General features: G+C 33.8%; 1 protein-coding gene and 1 pseudogene across 4 annotated transcripts; one reads left to right on the forward strand and one right to left on the reverse strand.

The window, feature by feature from the left end:
- Window positions 1-870: 870 nt before the first annotated feature.
- On the forward strand, window positions 871-15,939 carry LOC145632362 (uncharacterized). 4 transcript variants are annotated; one of them, XM_081684720.1, is made up of 30 exons: window positions 871-957; window positions 2,564-2,759; window positions 2,921-3,263; window positions 3,587-3,747; window positions 3,946-4,011; window positions 4,213-4,330; window positions 4,413-4,522; window positions 4,619-4,714; window positions 7,479-7,602; window positions 8,637-8,704; window positions 8,817-8,903; window positions 9,020-9,175; window positions 9,272-9,367; window positions 9,638-9,697; window positions 9,782-9,897; window positions 10,036-10,123; window positions 10,513-10,617; window positions 10,718-10,822; window positions 10,999-11,051; window positions 11,154-11,217; window positions 11,353-11,484; window positions 11,660-11,772; window positions 11,875-11,968; window positions 12,374-12,593; window positions 14,093-14,223; window positions 14,550-14,696; window positions 14,881-15,009; window positions 15,192-15,290; window positions 15,395-15,433; window positions 15,540-15,939. In XM_081684720.1, exons 3-30 carry the CDS (start codon window positions 3,023-3,025, stop codon window positions 15,675-15,677), a joined length of 3,156 nt encoding a protein of 1,051 aa, XP_081540846.1. In that variant the 5' UTR covers window positions 871-957; window positions 2,564-2,759; window positions 2,921-3,022; the 3' UTR covers window positions 15,678-15,939. The 4 variants fall into 4 exon arrangements, with proteins under 4 accessions (XP_081540846.1, XP_081540844.1, XP_081540847.1 ...); XM_081684718.1 differs by having other exon boundaries at window positions 2,564-3,263; XM_081684721.1 differs by having other exon boundaries at window positions 2,564-3,263; window positions 10,721-10,822.
- A 503-nt stretch (window positions 15,940-16,442) lies between these two features.
- Window positions 16,443-18,042, reverse strand: LOC145633216 (mitogen-activated protein kinase 7 pseudogene; annotated as a pseudogene).
- Between the last annotated feature and the right edge of the window lie 1,089 nt (window positions 18,043-19,131).

Raw genomic sequence — 19,131 nt, forward strand, 5'->3', positions numbered from 1 at the left:
TATAAAATATATTTAATACGGAGTAATACTACAAATCTATCTAAATTTTTTTTTTATCTTAATTAATTTTAAAGAAACTTATTAGGAAAAATTCACCCTCAATAAACAAAGAGACACGTGTAAGGGATTGTAAGGAAAACTAATTCGAAATGGTTTATAATTACTTTACTTAAATATAGCTCAACTACTATTCAAAAAAAAAAAAAAAAAAAAAAGCTCGACCACTTGAATTAAATTTAAAAAATCATCATATAATTTTGATTATACCAACTTTATCGAACTTTAATACTCGTAGTGTTTTCCTGATTAGCGTTTATTTCTTATTGAATTTTATGTGCTTTTAGAATTCTGCAATATACTTGTAAGTTGTATCACATATGACATAATTATCCAACTTTATAGTACATACATAGTATTTCGTGTTTTTAATAAGTAAGTACAAATTCGACAGTAACCAAGATCAGCCTTGATTTGATGATGTTTGTAATCTTGCAAAAAAATTTCATGCTTTTAAGATTTCTCACGTGTAGAGTAGGAAATACGCTATACGCTTGCCCATCTTGTGGCGAGATGGGACACGTGTAATTGTGCGGAACTTATGTCTTAACTTTTTCCCGCAAGGTCTATTAGACTTGACGTAGGTTAATTTGAAATGAAATTCCTGCTAACTTTCCCAAAAAAAAAAAATAAAATAAAAAAATACGAATCCGACACGATCCAATGCAATCTTTAGCGTTATTGGTGGGGTCACATGTTCTTTCAACTTCTCTATGAGATTTACAACATCGCCGATTGTGTCGCTGTCGATTTTGTCACCCAATCTTCTCTATATAAACTCCAACAATTACTCTACTCTTCTAGGTTTCTTCATTTTCTTCTTCCTTTCTTTCTCCTTAACTCTGTAATTCTGAATAATCTCAAGCGTTGCTCATTCAATTTGATTGGTTCCCTTCATTTGTAAGATGATTTCTTCCTTTAATTCTTTATCAAAAATGATAAAAATCCGATGATTAAACAATCTGGAAAATGGATTTATGCATGTATTTTTAATTTTTTTTTAATTACAATGTGAATTAACTTGAAGTGAAAACAATGAAGTATGAAATGAATGATGATTGATTGAAAATTTCTCATTTGATTAAACCCTTTTCTTTGTTACTGGGGTTTCTGGAATCCAACACGATTATGGTTGCTCAATTTGTTTCAATTTCTTTGAATCTTGAATTTTTTTATTTGAATTTTGCTAGTAATTTGTTGTTGTTGTTGAATTTGTCTACGTTTGTTTTTTTATTTTCACATGATACTGGATTGTTTATAAAGCTTTGAATGGTTTGAGTATATGGATTTTGACATGAATTCGGTTTCATTGAAATCAATGCTAATATTAATTAAATTCGTTGTTCTTTTTGATGTCATTAGATGGAACTATTTTGAGGACTGTAATCGAGATTTTAATGGCAAAGATTGACAAAAGATAATTTTGATTAATTTGTTAAAATTGAAATGTTGGCTTGATTTGTCAGAATTTTAGAGATATGGCAGTTTGATTTAGAGCCTTAGTTGATCTTGCTTCAATCGACTGATGAGTGAGAGACTAGTATTTTTGCTCATCTATCTAATTTCACTTCTTGAAATCGATTAAGTCGTCAACCTTGTGATATATTTCTATCCCTTGGCAGTGATAGATTATTCGGCTATTGGTTACTGTCAATGAAATAAAAGATTTAAATTGACGAGCCTGTAAAATGTAATTGATTAATTACATTCGGTAGTTCCTTGAATTTTTTTGGAACTCACCAATTTTTATTTAATATTAGTGGCCTGCTTGATTGATTAGTGGAACTTATGGGATTAAGGCTTTGATTGATTGATTAGTGGCCTGCTTGAGGTCGGTGTGTGTAATTTGGATTGCCCTCATATTGCTCATATTGTTGGGCATATTTAAGCTGTTAGCATTCATGTGGGTGATCATGTTTTTATATATTTAAAACGAGTCATGTTTAAAGTATCTACATTTCTACACAGGAGTAAGGGACTCGTATTCTTTGAATAATGTGGCTTTTAGTCGACACAGCCCATGATAAAGATTTGATTTGCTCCCCAATTCTACTGCTGATATTTAGTGGATGATATGCAGTGAAATTGAAATTTATTCTATCTATGATACAACTATGCTTAGTTTTTTTTTTTTTTTCCTTGTTTTTTCTTTCTGTGTAATTAGTTCAGAGGGATTTCTCAGTACCCTATTTCCTTCTAGTGGCCAAATACTTGATTCTTTTGGCATACATTGAGGGATCTGTTTCAAGCGCTTTTTTAGTTTTCAATTTTAATTGCCACAGTTATGTTGTTGTATCTCATACTATATTTGTATTGATGTCGGGTTTAATATTTTTTTATTTATTTGTATAATACAGTTATGTTGCTACTGGCTATTGTTGGTTGTTCTCTTTTTTGGAATAATTTTATTATTCTTTTTCTTTTTTCTTCTTGTACATCTTTAAAGTCCTTGAACATTAAAATTGGAATGATGTTTAATTGAATTTTATTAAATATTTGCTTTCAGGTCTGCTGCTGGCCTGCTGCCCTTCTATCGACCATAAATTGGTTGTGATTTCGTTTTCAGAGCAGTAGAATGGCATTTTAACTTTGAGTTGTAATTAATTTTCAACACATCCTGTAACTTCAAAATTTGTCATTGACTAATACTCTGCCATTTCCATGTATCTATATCTGTAAAACAAGCAGAAGCAATTCCTTATGTATGCATTTTTTGTAAATGATCAAGCTTTATGATTTTACTTTTAACATTCAAGCTCATCTTTTGATATTATTGATGTGCATCGTAGCATTATCATAATTAAGACTTCATTTTATAATGTACATCTAGACTCTTCTTTTGGATTTCGTGAAAACTTTGCAGATGCCATTTGGCCATATTCAGCAAAGAAGAGAAAGCATTTGAAAATACACTTGCTCTTTGCTTGCATATTTTCATTTGGGGGAATTTTGCTACATCATCTACATGGATAACTTGGAACAATTGGAAGCCTTGTGCGAGATGCTTTACAACTCACTAGACTCTGCTGAGCGAGCGTATGCTGAGAACACCTTGAAATGCTTCTCCCAGGATACCAGTTGCATCCCACAGTTGGAATACATACTTGAGAATGCAAGAAATCCATATGCAGTTTTATTTGCTAGCTCAAGCTTGCTGAAGCACGTCACTCAAAATATGCTTCCTTTGCAGCTACAGCTTCAAATTCGTAATTCCCCCCTCAAATTCTGTACCTTTTAAGTGATTTTTGATGTACTTCGTGTCCACAAGTTTAATTGCCTTTGCTCCTGCTTCATATCTATGTATAAAGTATCTGAATCCTTTATGATGATTTATACTATTGTAAATAGTGAAAACTAAAAAGTAAAATTTGGTATTTGAATCCTTTAGTAAAATTGTAAATAGTGAAAAGTAAAATTAGGTATCTGAATCCTCTGTGATGATCCAGACTATTGTATTTTGACAATGTGTATACTTGGAACTTTGCCCTCTTGTTTTTTCTAATTTGTCCTGTGTGACTTTAATCTGAAGGCAACCATGTTGTAAACTATCTGGCTTCTAGAAGTGCCAACTTGGAGCATTTTGTAGCGACTTCGTTGATTCAACTTGTTTGTCGAGTTTCAAAACTTGGTTGGTTTGTTGATGATAAATTCCAGGAGCTCATTAGTGATTCTCTGAACTTTTTGAATCAGGTTAGTGAATATATCCCTTTGCATATTTTCTAGGAAATTGTAAACGTTGGAAATTAATGTTTATGTGAATCAATGTAAGTATATGTTTCTTTTAAGGTATCTGATTATTTTGAACTGTCAATCATTGGTGCCCTTTTCTGCTGCAATTGCTGTTTTTGGTCTTGATATTTTTATTTGAGCCTGTGCTTAATTTTGCAGCAAGAAGCCGCTCATTATGCTATGGGTTTGAAGGTATTGAATCAGCTTGTGAGTGAGATGAATCGGGTAAGTTTTATCAGATACGATATCAAATTGGCTTGTTATTTATTGCTGGAATAAATTTAGGGAGAGTTAAATCTTGAATGTTTTCCTTCATAGGTTTTGTTTTTTTTGATGTTATCATTTGGATTGATTATTATTGATTTCTACTGAAGCTGCATCAATTTCTATCTACTAATTGGTGTGTCAAACTCATTTTAACTACAGCCAACTCCAGGGTTACCTTTGCTGCTACATCGGAGGGTGGTAAGCAAGTTCAAAGATAAGGCGCTTCGGCAAATTTACGGAATCTCCCTTACATCATTGCATGGACTTAAAAGTGATGGTAATTATTTAGGCATTCTGTAGCCATTTTCTTTTATAGAGTAGCTATTTTTCTTCCGTCTTAAGAGTTTTTGGGTATGTAGCTCAACAGAAATTGCAGGAGCTGGCTCTTTCACTTTCTCTACAATGTCTATCTTTTGATTTTATGGGATCATCAATTGATGAAAGCTCAGATGAAAGTTCTATAATTGAGGTATATTGTGGAAAATGGTTTTTATATTTTAATCTGACTGAAATTTTCTATTACAAGTCTTTTCTCCTCAGTAACTATTTTTTAATGGGGTGACAGGCTCCGGTTTCCTGGAGATCAGTCCTTGAGGAACCCTCAACAGTACAAATATATTTTGACTATTATGCAGTCACCAGTCCTCCTCTTTCAAAATTAGTGAGTTCTCTAACTTGTGTCATTTTCTTCTCTGAGTTTGTTCTGAAGGGATAAAAAATGGGCTAGCCTGAGTTGGAATATGTATAATTGGTAGACAATGTGTAGATTGACTATGTGGAAATGATTTGGTCAAAAAGCCTGAATACAGGATCTGACAGTAGATAATTAAGTGAAATGCTAAGTGAAATGTTTGTGGATTCCTGTTACCCTTTATCCTCTACAAAGGGACTGCGATGGCGATTTTATCAAACTCTAAAACACCATTGCATAACATCACACCTTAAACTACAAGAGCTAAGTATTCAAATTAAGTAATCAAAATAATCACCAACTCAGACTTAAAAATTATTACTGTAAAATGAGAACATGAGGTAGAACTGCTCAGTTGGTTAGTCAATTGTGGTTCTTTGTCAGTTGTTACTCTGTTCTCCCTCCGTCAAATGTTGCTCTTTGGGGCTCTTAAATATCTTTCGTTGTAATCTCATATGATGTGCTGTAAAATCATTAAAAGTCTAATAGTAAATCTAGGAGTATCATAACAATTTCAGAAGTGAAATGCTAACCAAATAAAACATATAGAACCTAACATTCTAATATCTAGCAAAACAATAAGAATGCAAGTATTACTACTTTTTTTTTTTTTGACAAGATGCAAGTATAACTACTTATTGATACTATTTAGGGGCTTAAAAGTAAATACGTAGTATAAAGGTAGTGAAATATATAATACTTGTATACATACATATTATTTATCTCCTGTCTAAAAAATGCCTGGTTAATTTATTTAATGGGAATTATTATATCTTATCATTGTAGACTAGCCTCTTTCATCTCTCTGCTTTTGACCTTCATGGTGTCTTTAACTACCATCACTCTTTTCTTTTGGTGAAAAAAGTAGATAAGATGGCATTAATTAATATACGATCCAAATAACTAGAGCTAGGTGGTTCTTCTATCTCGCTGTAGTGAAAGGATTTTGCTCTTTGGAAATATGATTTCTCTCCTTGCATTCATTCAAATGTAAGTAAAAGTTATGTTCAAGATTATTCTGGTTGAGCATGTCTATGGTGACTTTGCTAGCAGATATGATGATAAACGTTTTCACAGCCTTTATCACTCGCAATTTAAAGTCCTTTCTTGATTCCCATAAGATCTGCAAAGGTTCGGTAAGGGGTTTAATTCTTTTTTGGGAAGCCCTTCAACCAATGACCAGTTGACAAAAGACATGTACATGCAATGCCTGTGGTACTAGTCCTCAATATGGGATGGCCCATCAAGTGTGTGTGGGGATGGGGGAACTATAAATATATAGGCTGTTTGGATGGCAATATGCAGAAGATCATGGTTGCTTATTCAGCTTTCAAATATCTAGGACGACAAAGGGAAAGAAAGTATTTAATGGAAAGCTGCCAATCTTTGAATAGTAGTTTAGAACTTTAGATTAGTTATGATCCACTCTCTGATGTTCTTAGGTATAAGGCTGGGAAGGGGGTTTTAGCAGCTGCCAAACTAGATTCGTGTTAGGGTAGTCACAAGCTATAGGAATTTTATTTTCCATCGGCAAAGGGCAAAATAAATGCTAGGCATCAAGAAGAGGAATGCAGATGATCAAAGGCTTATAGTTGGGGGTAGGTCAAGGGATTTTTAAGGGACAAATCGTGATTGGAAATGCATTTTACGATTTGATTCTTACCTTTCACCCTAAGGGACCTCAAAATAACTATCTCAATTGACCCACCCCAAGCCATGTTCCAAGAGAGATGTGTTCCTTCCATTCCCGTACTATTTCTCACTTGTAGAAGCTAAGAGGTTCGTTATTGTAAACCTCATTTCAGTTCCACTCCTATACTTTAAAGAGTAGCCCAAAGAAAGTAGTTTGCATGGGATTTGCTGAAATAGTGTTGATGGTATAGGCATTATCGTGCACTTTGATTTGAACTTTGTTTCCCATTAGGATTTAGCATATCTTATGAACCACAAATTGCCCTGTCCTTATTCTTATTTGCATATCAGTATAACAATGTTCTTTTTACCTTTGTCACCTTCTCCATCATAAAGCACACAAAATTTTCTCATATATGAAAAATTAGTGGAGAGGAAGTTAAAGGGTGTAAATGTGAATTTTCCTGACGAGGGTTGAAAATTTTTGCTTGTTGATTTAGTCTTTGGTGTCATGTCACAGTCAGAGTCTTGAAGGCAGTTTAAGGATTGGCTCAAAAGGATAGTTGAAGGTGCAAAGAGGGGGAAACTTGTTAGATTTATGCTATTTTTGGTGGACATGACATTGAAATGATACAAAAGTTCAGATTGAATTGATGTTTGTGGACAGTTCGTACTGGAGGTTACCCTATATCAATGTTGTCGCCCCTTGTTGAAATTCACCTGGCTGGTGGGGAATGGGCAGAGAAGATAGAAAGTTGGTTAGTAGTAAAAAAACAAAGAAACTTATCTTACTATAATGGGTCGTTGATTCATTCTTTAACCTATTCTTACCAGAAATATAAATTAATTGCCTCCGAACTTATATGTACAACGCCTTTAACTTTCACCCTTGAAATGGAACATAATTCTTGAAAGATGTTATCACTATCTGATGTATAATTTTTACTATTTTTGTCCTTACAATACATAGATGTAATGGTTGTCAATGTTTGATTGCAGTATGTTTGATGAGCTTTTTGAAAGTAAGAATTTATTTTGCGCTTCAATGTGTGTGTAAAATTCTTTTGTCCTCAACACTGATTGCTCAATGTTTTCTGTTAAGGCTTTGGAGTGTCTGGGGCGATTGACTTTAGTTAAAAGATCCTTGTTTACGAGCGGTACCACACGTAAGCAGTTTTTGACTTCATTGATGATGGGCTCAAAGGATATTATTGAAACAGGGAAAGGTTAGTTTGTTGATCAATTGCTCCAAGTCTTTCGCTTGAGCATTAACTTGTATGCTTGATAAAGAGGTTAAATATAATAATGAGCATTAACTTGCATGCTTGTAAATGGGTTTAGTTCCAGTAAATAGCAATGTTTAAAAGGTGTTTATGTAAAGTGAAATAGGAAAAATAAGTCTGTTAGAATTAATTCATGTTCTTCTTCGTAATCTCTCTAGGAAAGTGTAATGAATAGACTCGTGATCTCCTTGCCTGTAGATGTAGGCTTATTTTGATTTGAACGTATCTTGTTTTAACCTTCATTTATCGTAATTTCAATTTGCACATTTAACTTTGTTGTTTTTGTAAATTATTAAGCTGAGCGCTAATTTGATAGTCAGAAAGATTTTCTAATCACTTATTTTGTGTAAGTCTTTAGTTACAATAAGCTGACAAGATTATCCTTATATTATGAAAAAATATTTTATCTACCATTCGAATAACTCAATGGTGAAGTCTATTGTTGCCTTTCTTTGAAACAGGGTTATTATTAAATCGTAGTAAGTGATATATAGCTGTAGAAATAATGTATAAAGGCAAGTTGGCACTGTAATCTTCCCATTTTGGGACATTGGGAGATACAAGGTCATGTGATACAATGTTAATTATGTTACTGATATGAAATCCTGTATCCATTAGTTCATGATACCTCAATTTCTCGGGACTGCTATATTTAGTCTTGAAGTCGAAATATGATGAAATTAACTTACAGTACCTATATTAGGAATCTAGAAATTTCAGGAATCTAGGCTTTTAAAAAAGTCATTACAGAATTTATTAAACAAAATTATTTCTTGTTAAGCAAAAATTTGTTTCATATGCTTTAGAATTGTTTATACTTAGAAATAATCCTATTACGGATATCTTTGTAATAAAGCAGGGTATCAATTTTTTTTTTTTTTTTTTTTTTTTTTGTGTGTGTGTGTGTGTGTGTGAAGAAAAGCAGGATATCAATTTACAGCAGTAGTTATCTATTTCTAACTCTACTTTGGGAACAGGTCTTAATCATCATGATAATTACCATGAGCTTTGCCGTTTCCTTGGGCGTTTTAAAGTGAATTTTCAGGTACACAGAGAGGTTTAACATTTAAATGTCAAATGGTATGCTCAATTCATGGCTTAGTACTACACGGATAGGTTAAATGCTAAAAGTGATGCTGCCTAAAATTTTGTGACAGTTATCAGAGGTCGTGAGCGTGGAGTTCTACAACTCATGGATAGGCCTAATATCAGATTTCACATTGAAGTCTCTGCAGTCTTGGAAGGTTATTGCAGTCTTAGCAACCTCTGGAAGTTTACCTGATAAAGCTAAAATTTTAAAAATTTTGTATAGCAGTAAATGTTTCAATTTGTATGAAAATGTTGAGTTTCTCCATTTCAGTGGACAAGCAGCAGTATTTATTATCTTCTAGAGCTGTGGTCCAAAATGGTGACATCTTTACCATATTTGAAGGACAAGTCTACAAACTACCGCTTAGATGAGTTTGTGCCCAAGATTTTGGAAGGATTTGTATCTTCACGTTTTGATTCAGTACAGGTTAAGATATAATTGCTTGCCCAGCTTTTCTTTTAGCTACATATATTTGTCTTTGCCTCTTTCTTAACTTAGTTATCTGACTGATTGTTAGGACAGGCTGGGTTCTCAGACGATCTTTTAGAAGATCCTCTTGATAAGGTTGAGCTAATGCAGGATCAGCTCAAATTCTTTCCATATCTTTTCAGATTTCAGGTTTGACCTGTTGGTCCTGAAGATTGTTTTGCATTGTATTGCTAGAAAAATTGTCTTGTTATGGAAACTTGACCTTTGACAATTATGCAGAGATTACTGCTGTGTGCTTCCTACTCTTCTATTCCTCTTTTTTTTTTTTTTTTTTTTTTTTTCTTTTTCTTTCTTTTATTTATTTATTTTTTTAATTATTTTTTGGTTTGTTGGGGGTGTGGAGTAGTTGCTGAGCTGATTCTGATTCTCAATTTTTGTCTTTTTTCTTATTTATTGTAGTGTGAGAGCTGCATTACCTATTTGATAAATGCTATGGACCCTCTCTTACAAGAATATATGGTATATTATATCCTTCTTGTTGTCAACGTTTAATTATTAAACTTACGCATAAATCTTAATGTATGATTTGGTTGCATGACTCAGGATGGCACGAAACTACAGGAGTATGTGACTAGTAGCACTGTTGTATTAACGGAGACCAAGCTTGCATGGATGGTGCATATAGTGGGTGCCATACTGAGTGTAAAGCAATATACCGGGTATAGATTTTTTAATTCTTACCTCTTTTTTTTTTTTTTTTTTTATTTTTTTTTATTTTTATTATTATTATTATTATTATTTTTTAATTATATATTGCATGCAAAAGCCTCTAATTTAGTAAGCAATCTCTCTTGCAGTTGTACTTCAAATGAAGTGATTGATGCAGACCTTTCAGCACGTGTTTTGCAGTTGATAAATTTCATGGACACTGGATCATATGTCCAGGTACCGCGCCTTAACTCTTTATGGGGTGTTTTGATGTCTCTTTGTAAAAATAGAGGAATTTTCTTTATTGCAGTACCAAACCTTGACAAAAATCTAAGAATGCTGGTACAATATTATGGTGTGTCATTTCTTCGTAGGCTATCCTTCTGGCCCTTCGGCCTTCACCATTTGAAGTTGCTTCTTGTCAATTGCCAGTTTTATATCTACTTTTGGCCTGGAATTTTATACGCAATAGCAGACATTTAGAAATATGAATTTCCTCGCTTCAATATACGTGCGAGTATTTTGTCTTTATGTGGTAGAATTGATCTGCAGATTGATTGTATGATGCCTTTTGTCCTCTTCTATTTTTGCTTTAATGCTTTTCTTGTTTTGCTTGTATGTGTTAGAGATATGGTGAACTCAGCAGGCAGAGGCTTGAACTTGCAGTCCTTAGTTTCTTTGAAAACTTTAGGAAGAGTTACGTAGGAGGCCAATCATTGCATGCTGCGAAGGCAAGTGCATGCTGTTGATTAAATTCATAATCTTATCATCATATAATGATACTAAGGTTAATTTCAGTGTTCTTGACTTCTTTTTCTTTTTTTCTTGCAGCAGCTGTATGTTCGGTTGTCTGAACTTCTTAGACTACATGATCATGTGTTGATTTTGGATGTCATGGTCCGGAAAATCGCCAATAATCTGAAGTTTTGTTCAGAGGTAACAATTAGATGAAGTATATTCTAAATAAAAACTTAGGGGAACACCTTAAAGGTTCGTGGCTAAGATAATCATATAAGAAATGGGGAAAGAGAATAAAGGGGAATGCTTATTACCCAATTGTTAAAATTTATGTCAGAATTAAGTTCTTTTGGGGACCTTTCTTCTCTTTGCAGAGTGAGGAGGTTTTGGATCAAACATTAGCTCTGTTCTCGGAGATGACATCTGGGTTTGTTCTATTGCTACTGGAATTCTTTTAGACTTAAAAATCTTTTTTTTTTTTAAAAACAAAATTCTTTCTTATGTATAATAAAATATCAAATCTATTCAGGTTAATGACGGGAAAACTTCTTTTAAAGCTGGAGTCTATTCATTATATAACAGAAAATCACAATGTAAGTGGTCTTCTTAAGTCCTCTTCCTTATATATTATCTGAACCCTCCCCCTCCCCCCCTCTGTCCTCCTCCCATATTTAGAGCTGGTACTAATTAAAGTGTCTGCTTGGCTCATGTTGTGTTGCTGATATCAGAGAGAGCATTTTCTTTTCTTAAAAGATTACAGTGCTCGTAGAAGAACCACTTTTTATTTCACTGTTGGTTCATTGATGTTCATGGAAGATAACATTGTCAAGTTTAAGCAAGCAATTGATCCTTTACAACAGGTATGTGTGTTAACTGTTACTATATTAAGATGACAGTGAGTTTTAAAATTCAATCGTTGCTGCATTGAAAGGACCTCTCTCTGTTAGTAGTGTACTTTTATTGGTGTTATAATGGAAGTTGCAACCATTAGACCTCTTTCTTTTTTATATGTTTTATCGTTGTTGGTGGTGATAGGTTTTTGTCAACCTTGAGTCCATTCCTGATCCGTTATTTCGGGATGAGACTGTAAAATGTGCTATAGCTGGGCTGATGCGGGATATAAGAGGAATTGCAATGGCCATACACAGGTGATGTGCGGGAACTAAGCCACATCTCTTTGCTCTATCTATAAAATCTTTAATACTATGGAGAAAAATTTTTAACCTCTTATATTTCATTAATTACTTCAGTCGCAAGGCATATGGGTTTCTTTTTGATTGGTTATATCCAGCACATATGCCTCTTCTTTTGAAAGCTATTGCTACTTGGATCGATTGTCCAGAGGTAAGCTGCCTTTTCCCTTGAGATGGTTTTACATAATAGTGTCTTGACAATAACATGACATGCTGTAGGTTTTACCTGATTATCTGCATGTTTGAGTTTGATTGTGATATGTATTGTACAAGCGATTTTTTTTTTTTTAGGAATCATATGATTGCCTTTCCAGTCGGCATGTTTTAAGAGTGGATCAAATCTGAGCCATCATTCTAATAAAAAGTATTGATCATAGGATTACTTAATCTAGTGGGAGTAGCTTATTAATGAAAGTCAAGATATCCAGGCAATTTCGGCGTTATTAAAGAAAATCAAAGTATCTTGTATCTGCATTGATTTTAATTATTTCTTTTTGAGGGATCATCCTTAATGAGTAATGGAGATTATGATGATTAATCACAAAGTCTGTTGCAGGTGACAACTCCATTGCTGAAATTCTATGCAGAGCTAGTTCTAAATAAATCCCAGCGCTTAACGTTTGCCCAATCCTCTCCTAATGGCATACTGCTTTTCTGGGAAGTTAGCAAGTTGCTTGTTGCTTATGGGTCTAGAATTCTTGCTCTTTCTGGTCCAAAAGATGTCTATAGGACCAAATACAAAGGAATTTGGGTTTCTCTTTCCATATTAACAAGTGGTATGTACTTTCAAAATTGAGCTTTCCCATAGTCTTATCCCATCATCCCAGTCCCATCCTTCTACTTCCTTTGTTTTTTTGGTTGCACATTTTTGATGTTACTCTATACCCAGAGTCTTGTTTAACTACTTTTGGTGATTTTTTACTAGAGAACAATTTTGGTCATGTGGAAGCTTATTAAATGCGGCTAAACACATACTTCCAAAATATCAACAGTAATATGTTTACTTTATAGTTTATACATTAGCATGCGTAAAAATAGAAAGGTTACAATTACCAGTTTACCCCCCCCCCCCTCCCCGACAGTGGTGTATCTGTTTTTTGTTTTTTTAAAGATAGTTTCTAGTAACTTATAAAATGAGGAGACAAAAGGTGGTCAAAATTCTACTCAAATCAAGAAAAGCTTAAAAAAACCCTGCAATCTAGAATTACATTACATCAGATAGAGACATGCTTAGGCAAGGCTTAATGTGGGGTCCCCAAAGAAAAGCTAAATACATCACCTGACCGAATAAGAAATCAATCTCATTCTTGAGATGATACCCAATCCTGAAAAGTACTACTCCCTCTATTCCATAATATAGTTCCCGTTTCCCATATTTCACGGGAATTAAGGAATAGTAGGAGAAGCTTGTAAAAGTACATCAAAGACAAAATTCAAGAAAAGTACAATAGCAATAATGAATATAGTAGAAAAATCCAAAAGCATTTAATAGGGGGAAAAAAATTAGGGAAAAGTAAGGGTAGTTTGAATGGGAATTTAAAGTCATTTTAAGTAAAATCTTAAAAAGGAAAGAACAGAAATGGGAAGAACATTTTGGTTTGCCTGAAAAGGAAAACGAAAACTATATCTTGGGACAGAGGGAATATTATTCGTCTCCTAAATATATAAAGTATAACAGAAAATGAATCGTTGTAATATGGTGCAAGCTATTTCTGTTAAAATGGTTACTGGATTTTTTGACATCTAAGCCTGATTTCTATGCAAATTCTGTTTTGTCATCTTCTTCCCATGCCTGAACCCTGAATGTGGTACTTCCTTTGGTCTCATTGCTTGTTGCCTTGTCCGCTCAATAATGCTTGGGTAGTTTAGTATTTTCCCTGTCAAAATTCGTCTTTCCGTGCCTTCCAAAGATTCAATTTTAATCTTGGATACTGCATTGCTGTTTGAGTGGTTGTAATAGCAAATGCACTCTGAATTTGTTGCCATTTAGCAACTAGAGCAATCTTAGATCTGCTAGCTATGGTTCTAAATTGTGTATAATTTTGGAATGTTTTCTATCTAACTTCAATGGAAATGTGATTTCTGCTTATGAAAAAGTCTGCTTTTGTTTGACACAATTTTTTTTTACATGTATGCGGAGGAATTTTTTTTTTTTTTTTTTTTAAATTTTTAATTTTTATTTTTTGACAAGCTCTCCATTTGCCTTTCCAATCCTGGCTTGCAATTATTCTTAGCTTGTCTTAACATATTTTGCGCTGATGTCTTTTAATGACAGCAATTGACGGCAACTATGTCAATTTTGGTGTGTTTGAGCTATATGGTGACAAGGCCCTTGATGATGCTCTTGATATCGCTTTCAAGATGATACTCTCAATCCCTGTTGTTGATTTATTAGCATACAGAAAGGTTTGTGTAGATGTTTTGCTGTCCTGTACCAAAGCCGCAGTCTCTCAGTTTGTTTTGTCGTCCCCTCTTTCCCTCTGTATAATTTTGAATAGGCTAAGGAAATTTAGTACTGTATTAGATATCTGGTGACCCTGCTTATCAATATGTTTTTAGTTTGTTGTCCTTGTTTTTTTTTATCATTCATGCTTATCAATATGTTTTTAATTTGTTGTCCTTGTTTTACTTAACAGTCATGCTATTGGTCACTATGCTTCTCCATTTAATTTGATGGTTCATTTTGCTTCTGATAATTTTCTTATTAATTTCCATATTAATGTTATTGGCAGGTCTCCAGGGCTTACTTCAGTTTTATAGATATTTTTTTCAGCAAGCTTATAAAATTTTCTTGTAACCTTGATGGAACTACTTTCAAGAACATTGTCACATCCCTCCATTCTGGCATAAAGAATATAGAATCAAACATTGTTTCGCAGGTTTGTGTTGGTTGTCATGCTCCCGAATTCCTTTTTTCACCTAGTGTTTTTTGTTTATATAGCGTGGCACATTGGCACGAAATTAAGATACTTAGATAGTGTGGCACATTGGCACGAAATTAACATGAGCTTGCAATTTGTTGACAAATGGCTGATTCAGTTGTAATTAACATTTGAATTGCAGTGTGCTTCTGCAATTAATAGTTTGGCAACCTTCTATTTTGATCATATTATGATGGGAGAATCGTCTGCTTCACCAGCTCTACTTAATTTTGCTAAGCATATTTCAGATTGTGCTGATATCTTTCTAGATGTAAGTTTAATTTTTTGTTTACGTATTTCTTATAAAGTATTCCATTTTAGTTCTACATCTCATTTGCCTTATTTAATCTTTCTTGAGCCAAGTTCCGGTGCCCTTTGTTTTTCTTATCAACATGTAACGAACTACTTAAGAAATTTTATGAATTTCACAAGTAACGTGTTTTCATTGATCAGATACTCAAGACTATGTTTGAGATAGTTTTATTCGAAGACAATACCTCCCAATGGGGTATTAGCAGAGCAATGCTGAGTTTGATTCTCATAAGTGAAGAAGTAATGAATTCATCTCATTTCTTTTCTATTCATATTTTAGATATTATGTGTCAGATCTGTCTATTGTCAATGCTTATATGATTATGCGTTTGTGTTTTTTGCAGATGTACACAAAATTCAAAACTGAAATAGTGGCATCACAGGTAAATTAAATCTTGCTTTCTTAGAATTGACCCCCCCCCCCTCCCCTCTGGTGACCCTTCATTCTGTGGCATAGAAGATCACTTATTCTTGATGTCCTGTAAACAGCCTGTGGATCAACAGCAACGCCTTTTTCGCTGCTTTGATATTCTTATGGAAGGTGTTACTCGAGATTTAGAATCGGTTAACAGGGAGAGGTTTACTCGAAATCTTGGCATGTCCCGGAAAGAATTTCGTGAAAAATGACTTCAATCTCTCAAATATGTCCAAAGCAGTTAAGGGATGAACTCGTAGTGACATGTAGATAGTTGTGCTAGCCTATAAAACTGTATATTCTTGTTTTTCTACAATTCCTTTCTGTAAATGCCTGTTAATGGCATCTATATTTGAGATATGTTACACAGCTACAAGTTCAAACATGAACTCTGAAGAGCAATTCTTACAGGAGGGAAATCCTTCCCCTTGAAAATTTTGATATAGATGGGAAGATCAGTATTACAAGCCATAATTTGCTGTCTTTCTTTTCAGATTTTACACTATGACAAAGGGGAATGTATTGCTGCCATTATTTTAACATGGATCTCGACTTCTGGAGTCATATTGTTCAACTTCCTATACTATCTTCCTTCCGTACAAGAATCATCCATTTTGCGATATACTCGTACATTGTTCCTAGTATCAACAAGTATTGGATGATTCTTTATTAAAAATCAGCACAATCTGAAATATGCTTAGCAAAACTACACAATACCATGATTTTGCTCGTCATCTTACACTTCATTATTTTCTAGTCATTTATGCCATCAAGTATACTATGTGTATATGCAATTTATATGAAAGATGACATTGTATAAATACAATAAATTCAAATAAATTTAAGAATGAATTTGGGACGATTTGTCATTAATTTTTTAAAATATTTGACACATTTGAATTCATTAACAATAAGCAAAGTATGCCCAAGTTATTTCACCATCAATTGTTTTCAGTACAACTTAAAGTTTCTAGACATCAAACATTATGATAAAACATCATTTCTCTCCACATCAACTCTCTTAGACATGACTCCCCTACATTCGCCTTAATATCAATGTCAAGAGGCCTCATAGCAGTAGGATATTGAGTTGGATCATGCATGCCTGCCATGTAAGGGTGTCGAAGCGCTTCCGTGACTGTAATCCTCTTTGTTGGATTCAAAACAAGCATCCTTCGCAGCAAGTCTAAGGCCAAAGGATCAGCCCTAGGATACATGAGCTCCAAGCGAAGCCCATATGAATAAGGCAATCCTTTGATGTATTTAACAGCATTTGGACTTTTTATGAAGGCGAGATCAGATTCACTAGGACTTCCAAGAAAATTGATGATAAGTTTAATTTGGTCGAGGGGATTTTTACCCGGGAAGAGAGGTTTGCGCCCTAGTATCTCCGCAAAGATGCATCCTACAGACCACATGTCAATTGCCGCGTCATAGTTGTCGTTGCATACTAGTAACTCGGGTGCTCTATACCACCGTGTTACTACATAATCTGTCATGGACGATTCACCTTCACCTTTGCACGTTCTTGATAGCCCAAAGTCACATATTTTCAGATCGGAATTTGCATTTATTAAAATGTTTGCTGGCTTTAAATCGCGATGAACTATGTTCGTAGAATGGAGATACCTTAGCCCTTCCAGCAACTACATACACAAAAACACAAATTAGTATATACGTAAATAAATTTAGTTCTATGAATAATTTTAAGGAATTTTTTATTTTTACCACCTTCAAAAAATAAACTTAAGTGGTTCAAAAAAAAAATATATATATATATATATCGATTTTTTTTTTTTAATATACATACATTTTTTTTAAAAAAAATAAAATAAAAAGGGTTGGCACGCAGCCCGGCACGGCACAGACCGCCAGACATGTAGGTCGTGCCGTGTCGTGGGCCAGGGTATTCCAAAACTTGGCACGGCACGCGGCTCGGCACGATACGATGCCCTTCTTTAGTAGGCCCCACTAACGGATTTATGAACGTAATCCGTTAGTTGGAGGTGATTGGTGGTAAAAGCCAAATTTTATTTTTTATTTTTATGTTGTGGTAAAATAAAACTTTTTTTTATGAAGGTAGTACCAAGTGGTAAAAATCAAAATAACCTAATTTTAAATGTTAAAATTAATTAAATCTTGAAACATAAAACATACCTGAAACATGATAAACTTGATGTGATCAGAAGAAAGCGGTTGAGGAGTTCTGAGTATTCGATCAAGATCACTATCCATAATTTCGTAAACCAAGTAAATATCTTTAAATGTGTTCTTAGGGGAAGTGATCATAACATCCCGCAATCCGATCACGTAGTCATGACGGACATTGCGCAATATTACGAGTTCTCTCAATGTTCTAAGCGCCACAACTTGATCAGCAAATACATCACTTATCTTCTTTATTGCAACTTTTTCAACGGTATTCAGATTAATCGCAGAGCATACCAAACCGTAACTCCCCTTTCCAAGAGGTTGTAATGGTACATATTTTGCATCGAGCTCGAAAACGGCTTGTCCTACCCTACAATGGCGTCTGTTGGTATTTAACCACTTCATTCTCTTATCTTCGCAAGTCATTATGAATTTGACAGTAAAGATTATGCGTGGAAAAGAAATAAAATAAAATGCTCACACTTTAGAGGAAGAAAAAGAGAGCTTAGAGCTAATGAATAATATGAGGAAATAAGAGTTACATTTGATTTTTACATTTGATTTTATAAAGGTAATTGAGGAAATTAACTCCTAGTTCTAGCTACAGTAGATTTTGTAACCAAACTTTCCATAATTTTTTTAAAAAAAAGATAATCCATGCATTATGATTTTTTTTGTTATTATTATTATAAAATAGAATAGGATAATAGGATAATGATATATTGAAACTAAGATTTAAGAGCAATAAAAAAAAAGACACGGTTTACTATTTTTGCATTTGGTTTAATTATATGATTTGTTTTGATATTATTCATACACAAATACACTTCTTATGTTCAAGTAGTACTTTTGTTAAAAAAAAAAAAAAAAAAAAAAAAAAGGTTCAAGTAGTACTTTTTTATCGAGGGCACAGAAGTACAAGTTTATAGAAAACACAAACTTTAAAAAAAAATCAGGTGTACAATAATTATTGTACATCCACTATAAAGATAGACTAGATTGATTAAAAGTTACCCCTAAAATAAATAAAAGTTACCCTAATATGCATAAAAGTAATCCAATACAAATAAAAATTAGGGAAATTCTCAATGGTAGCCTCATGTTTTTGCTTTTTCTCAATGGTAGCCAACATTTTTTTGGATTCTCAATGGTAGCCTCCAACTATTTAAAAGCTGCAACCGTAACCTTAATCATGGTTTTCCGTTAAATTTCTGTTAAAACTAACTTTATTATAAATATTTTTTTTATATTTATTTTTATTATAAATATAAACCAAGGTTAACTTTATTTTTATTATATAAAAAAAAACGAAGGTTAACTTTTTAAAAAAAATATATAATAAAAAAACCACCCCGGCCTCCTCACACCACCATCTCCCCCTCCCTTACCGTATGCTGGTGCCTGGCCAAACCTAGCCCGCTAGCGGCCGTCCAACCCTCACCGAAAATTCTGTCCCAACACCACAACAACCACCACCCCGAGACCCCACCCATCCCTTCCACGGTTCCACCCCTT

This window comes from Chenopodium album, chromosome 5 (assembly GCF_948465745.1).
Source record: "Chenopodium album chromosome 5, dcCheAlbu1.1, whole genome shotgun sequence".
Classification (NCBI taxonomy): Eukaryota; Viridiplantae; Streptophyta; class Magnoliopsida; order Caryophyllales; family Amaranthaceae; genus Chenopodium; species Chenopodium album.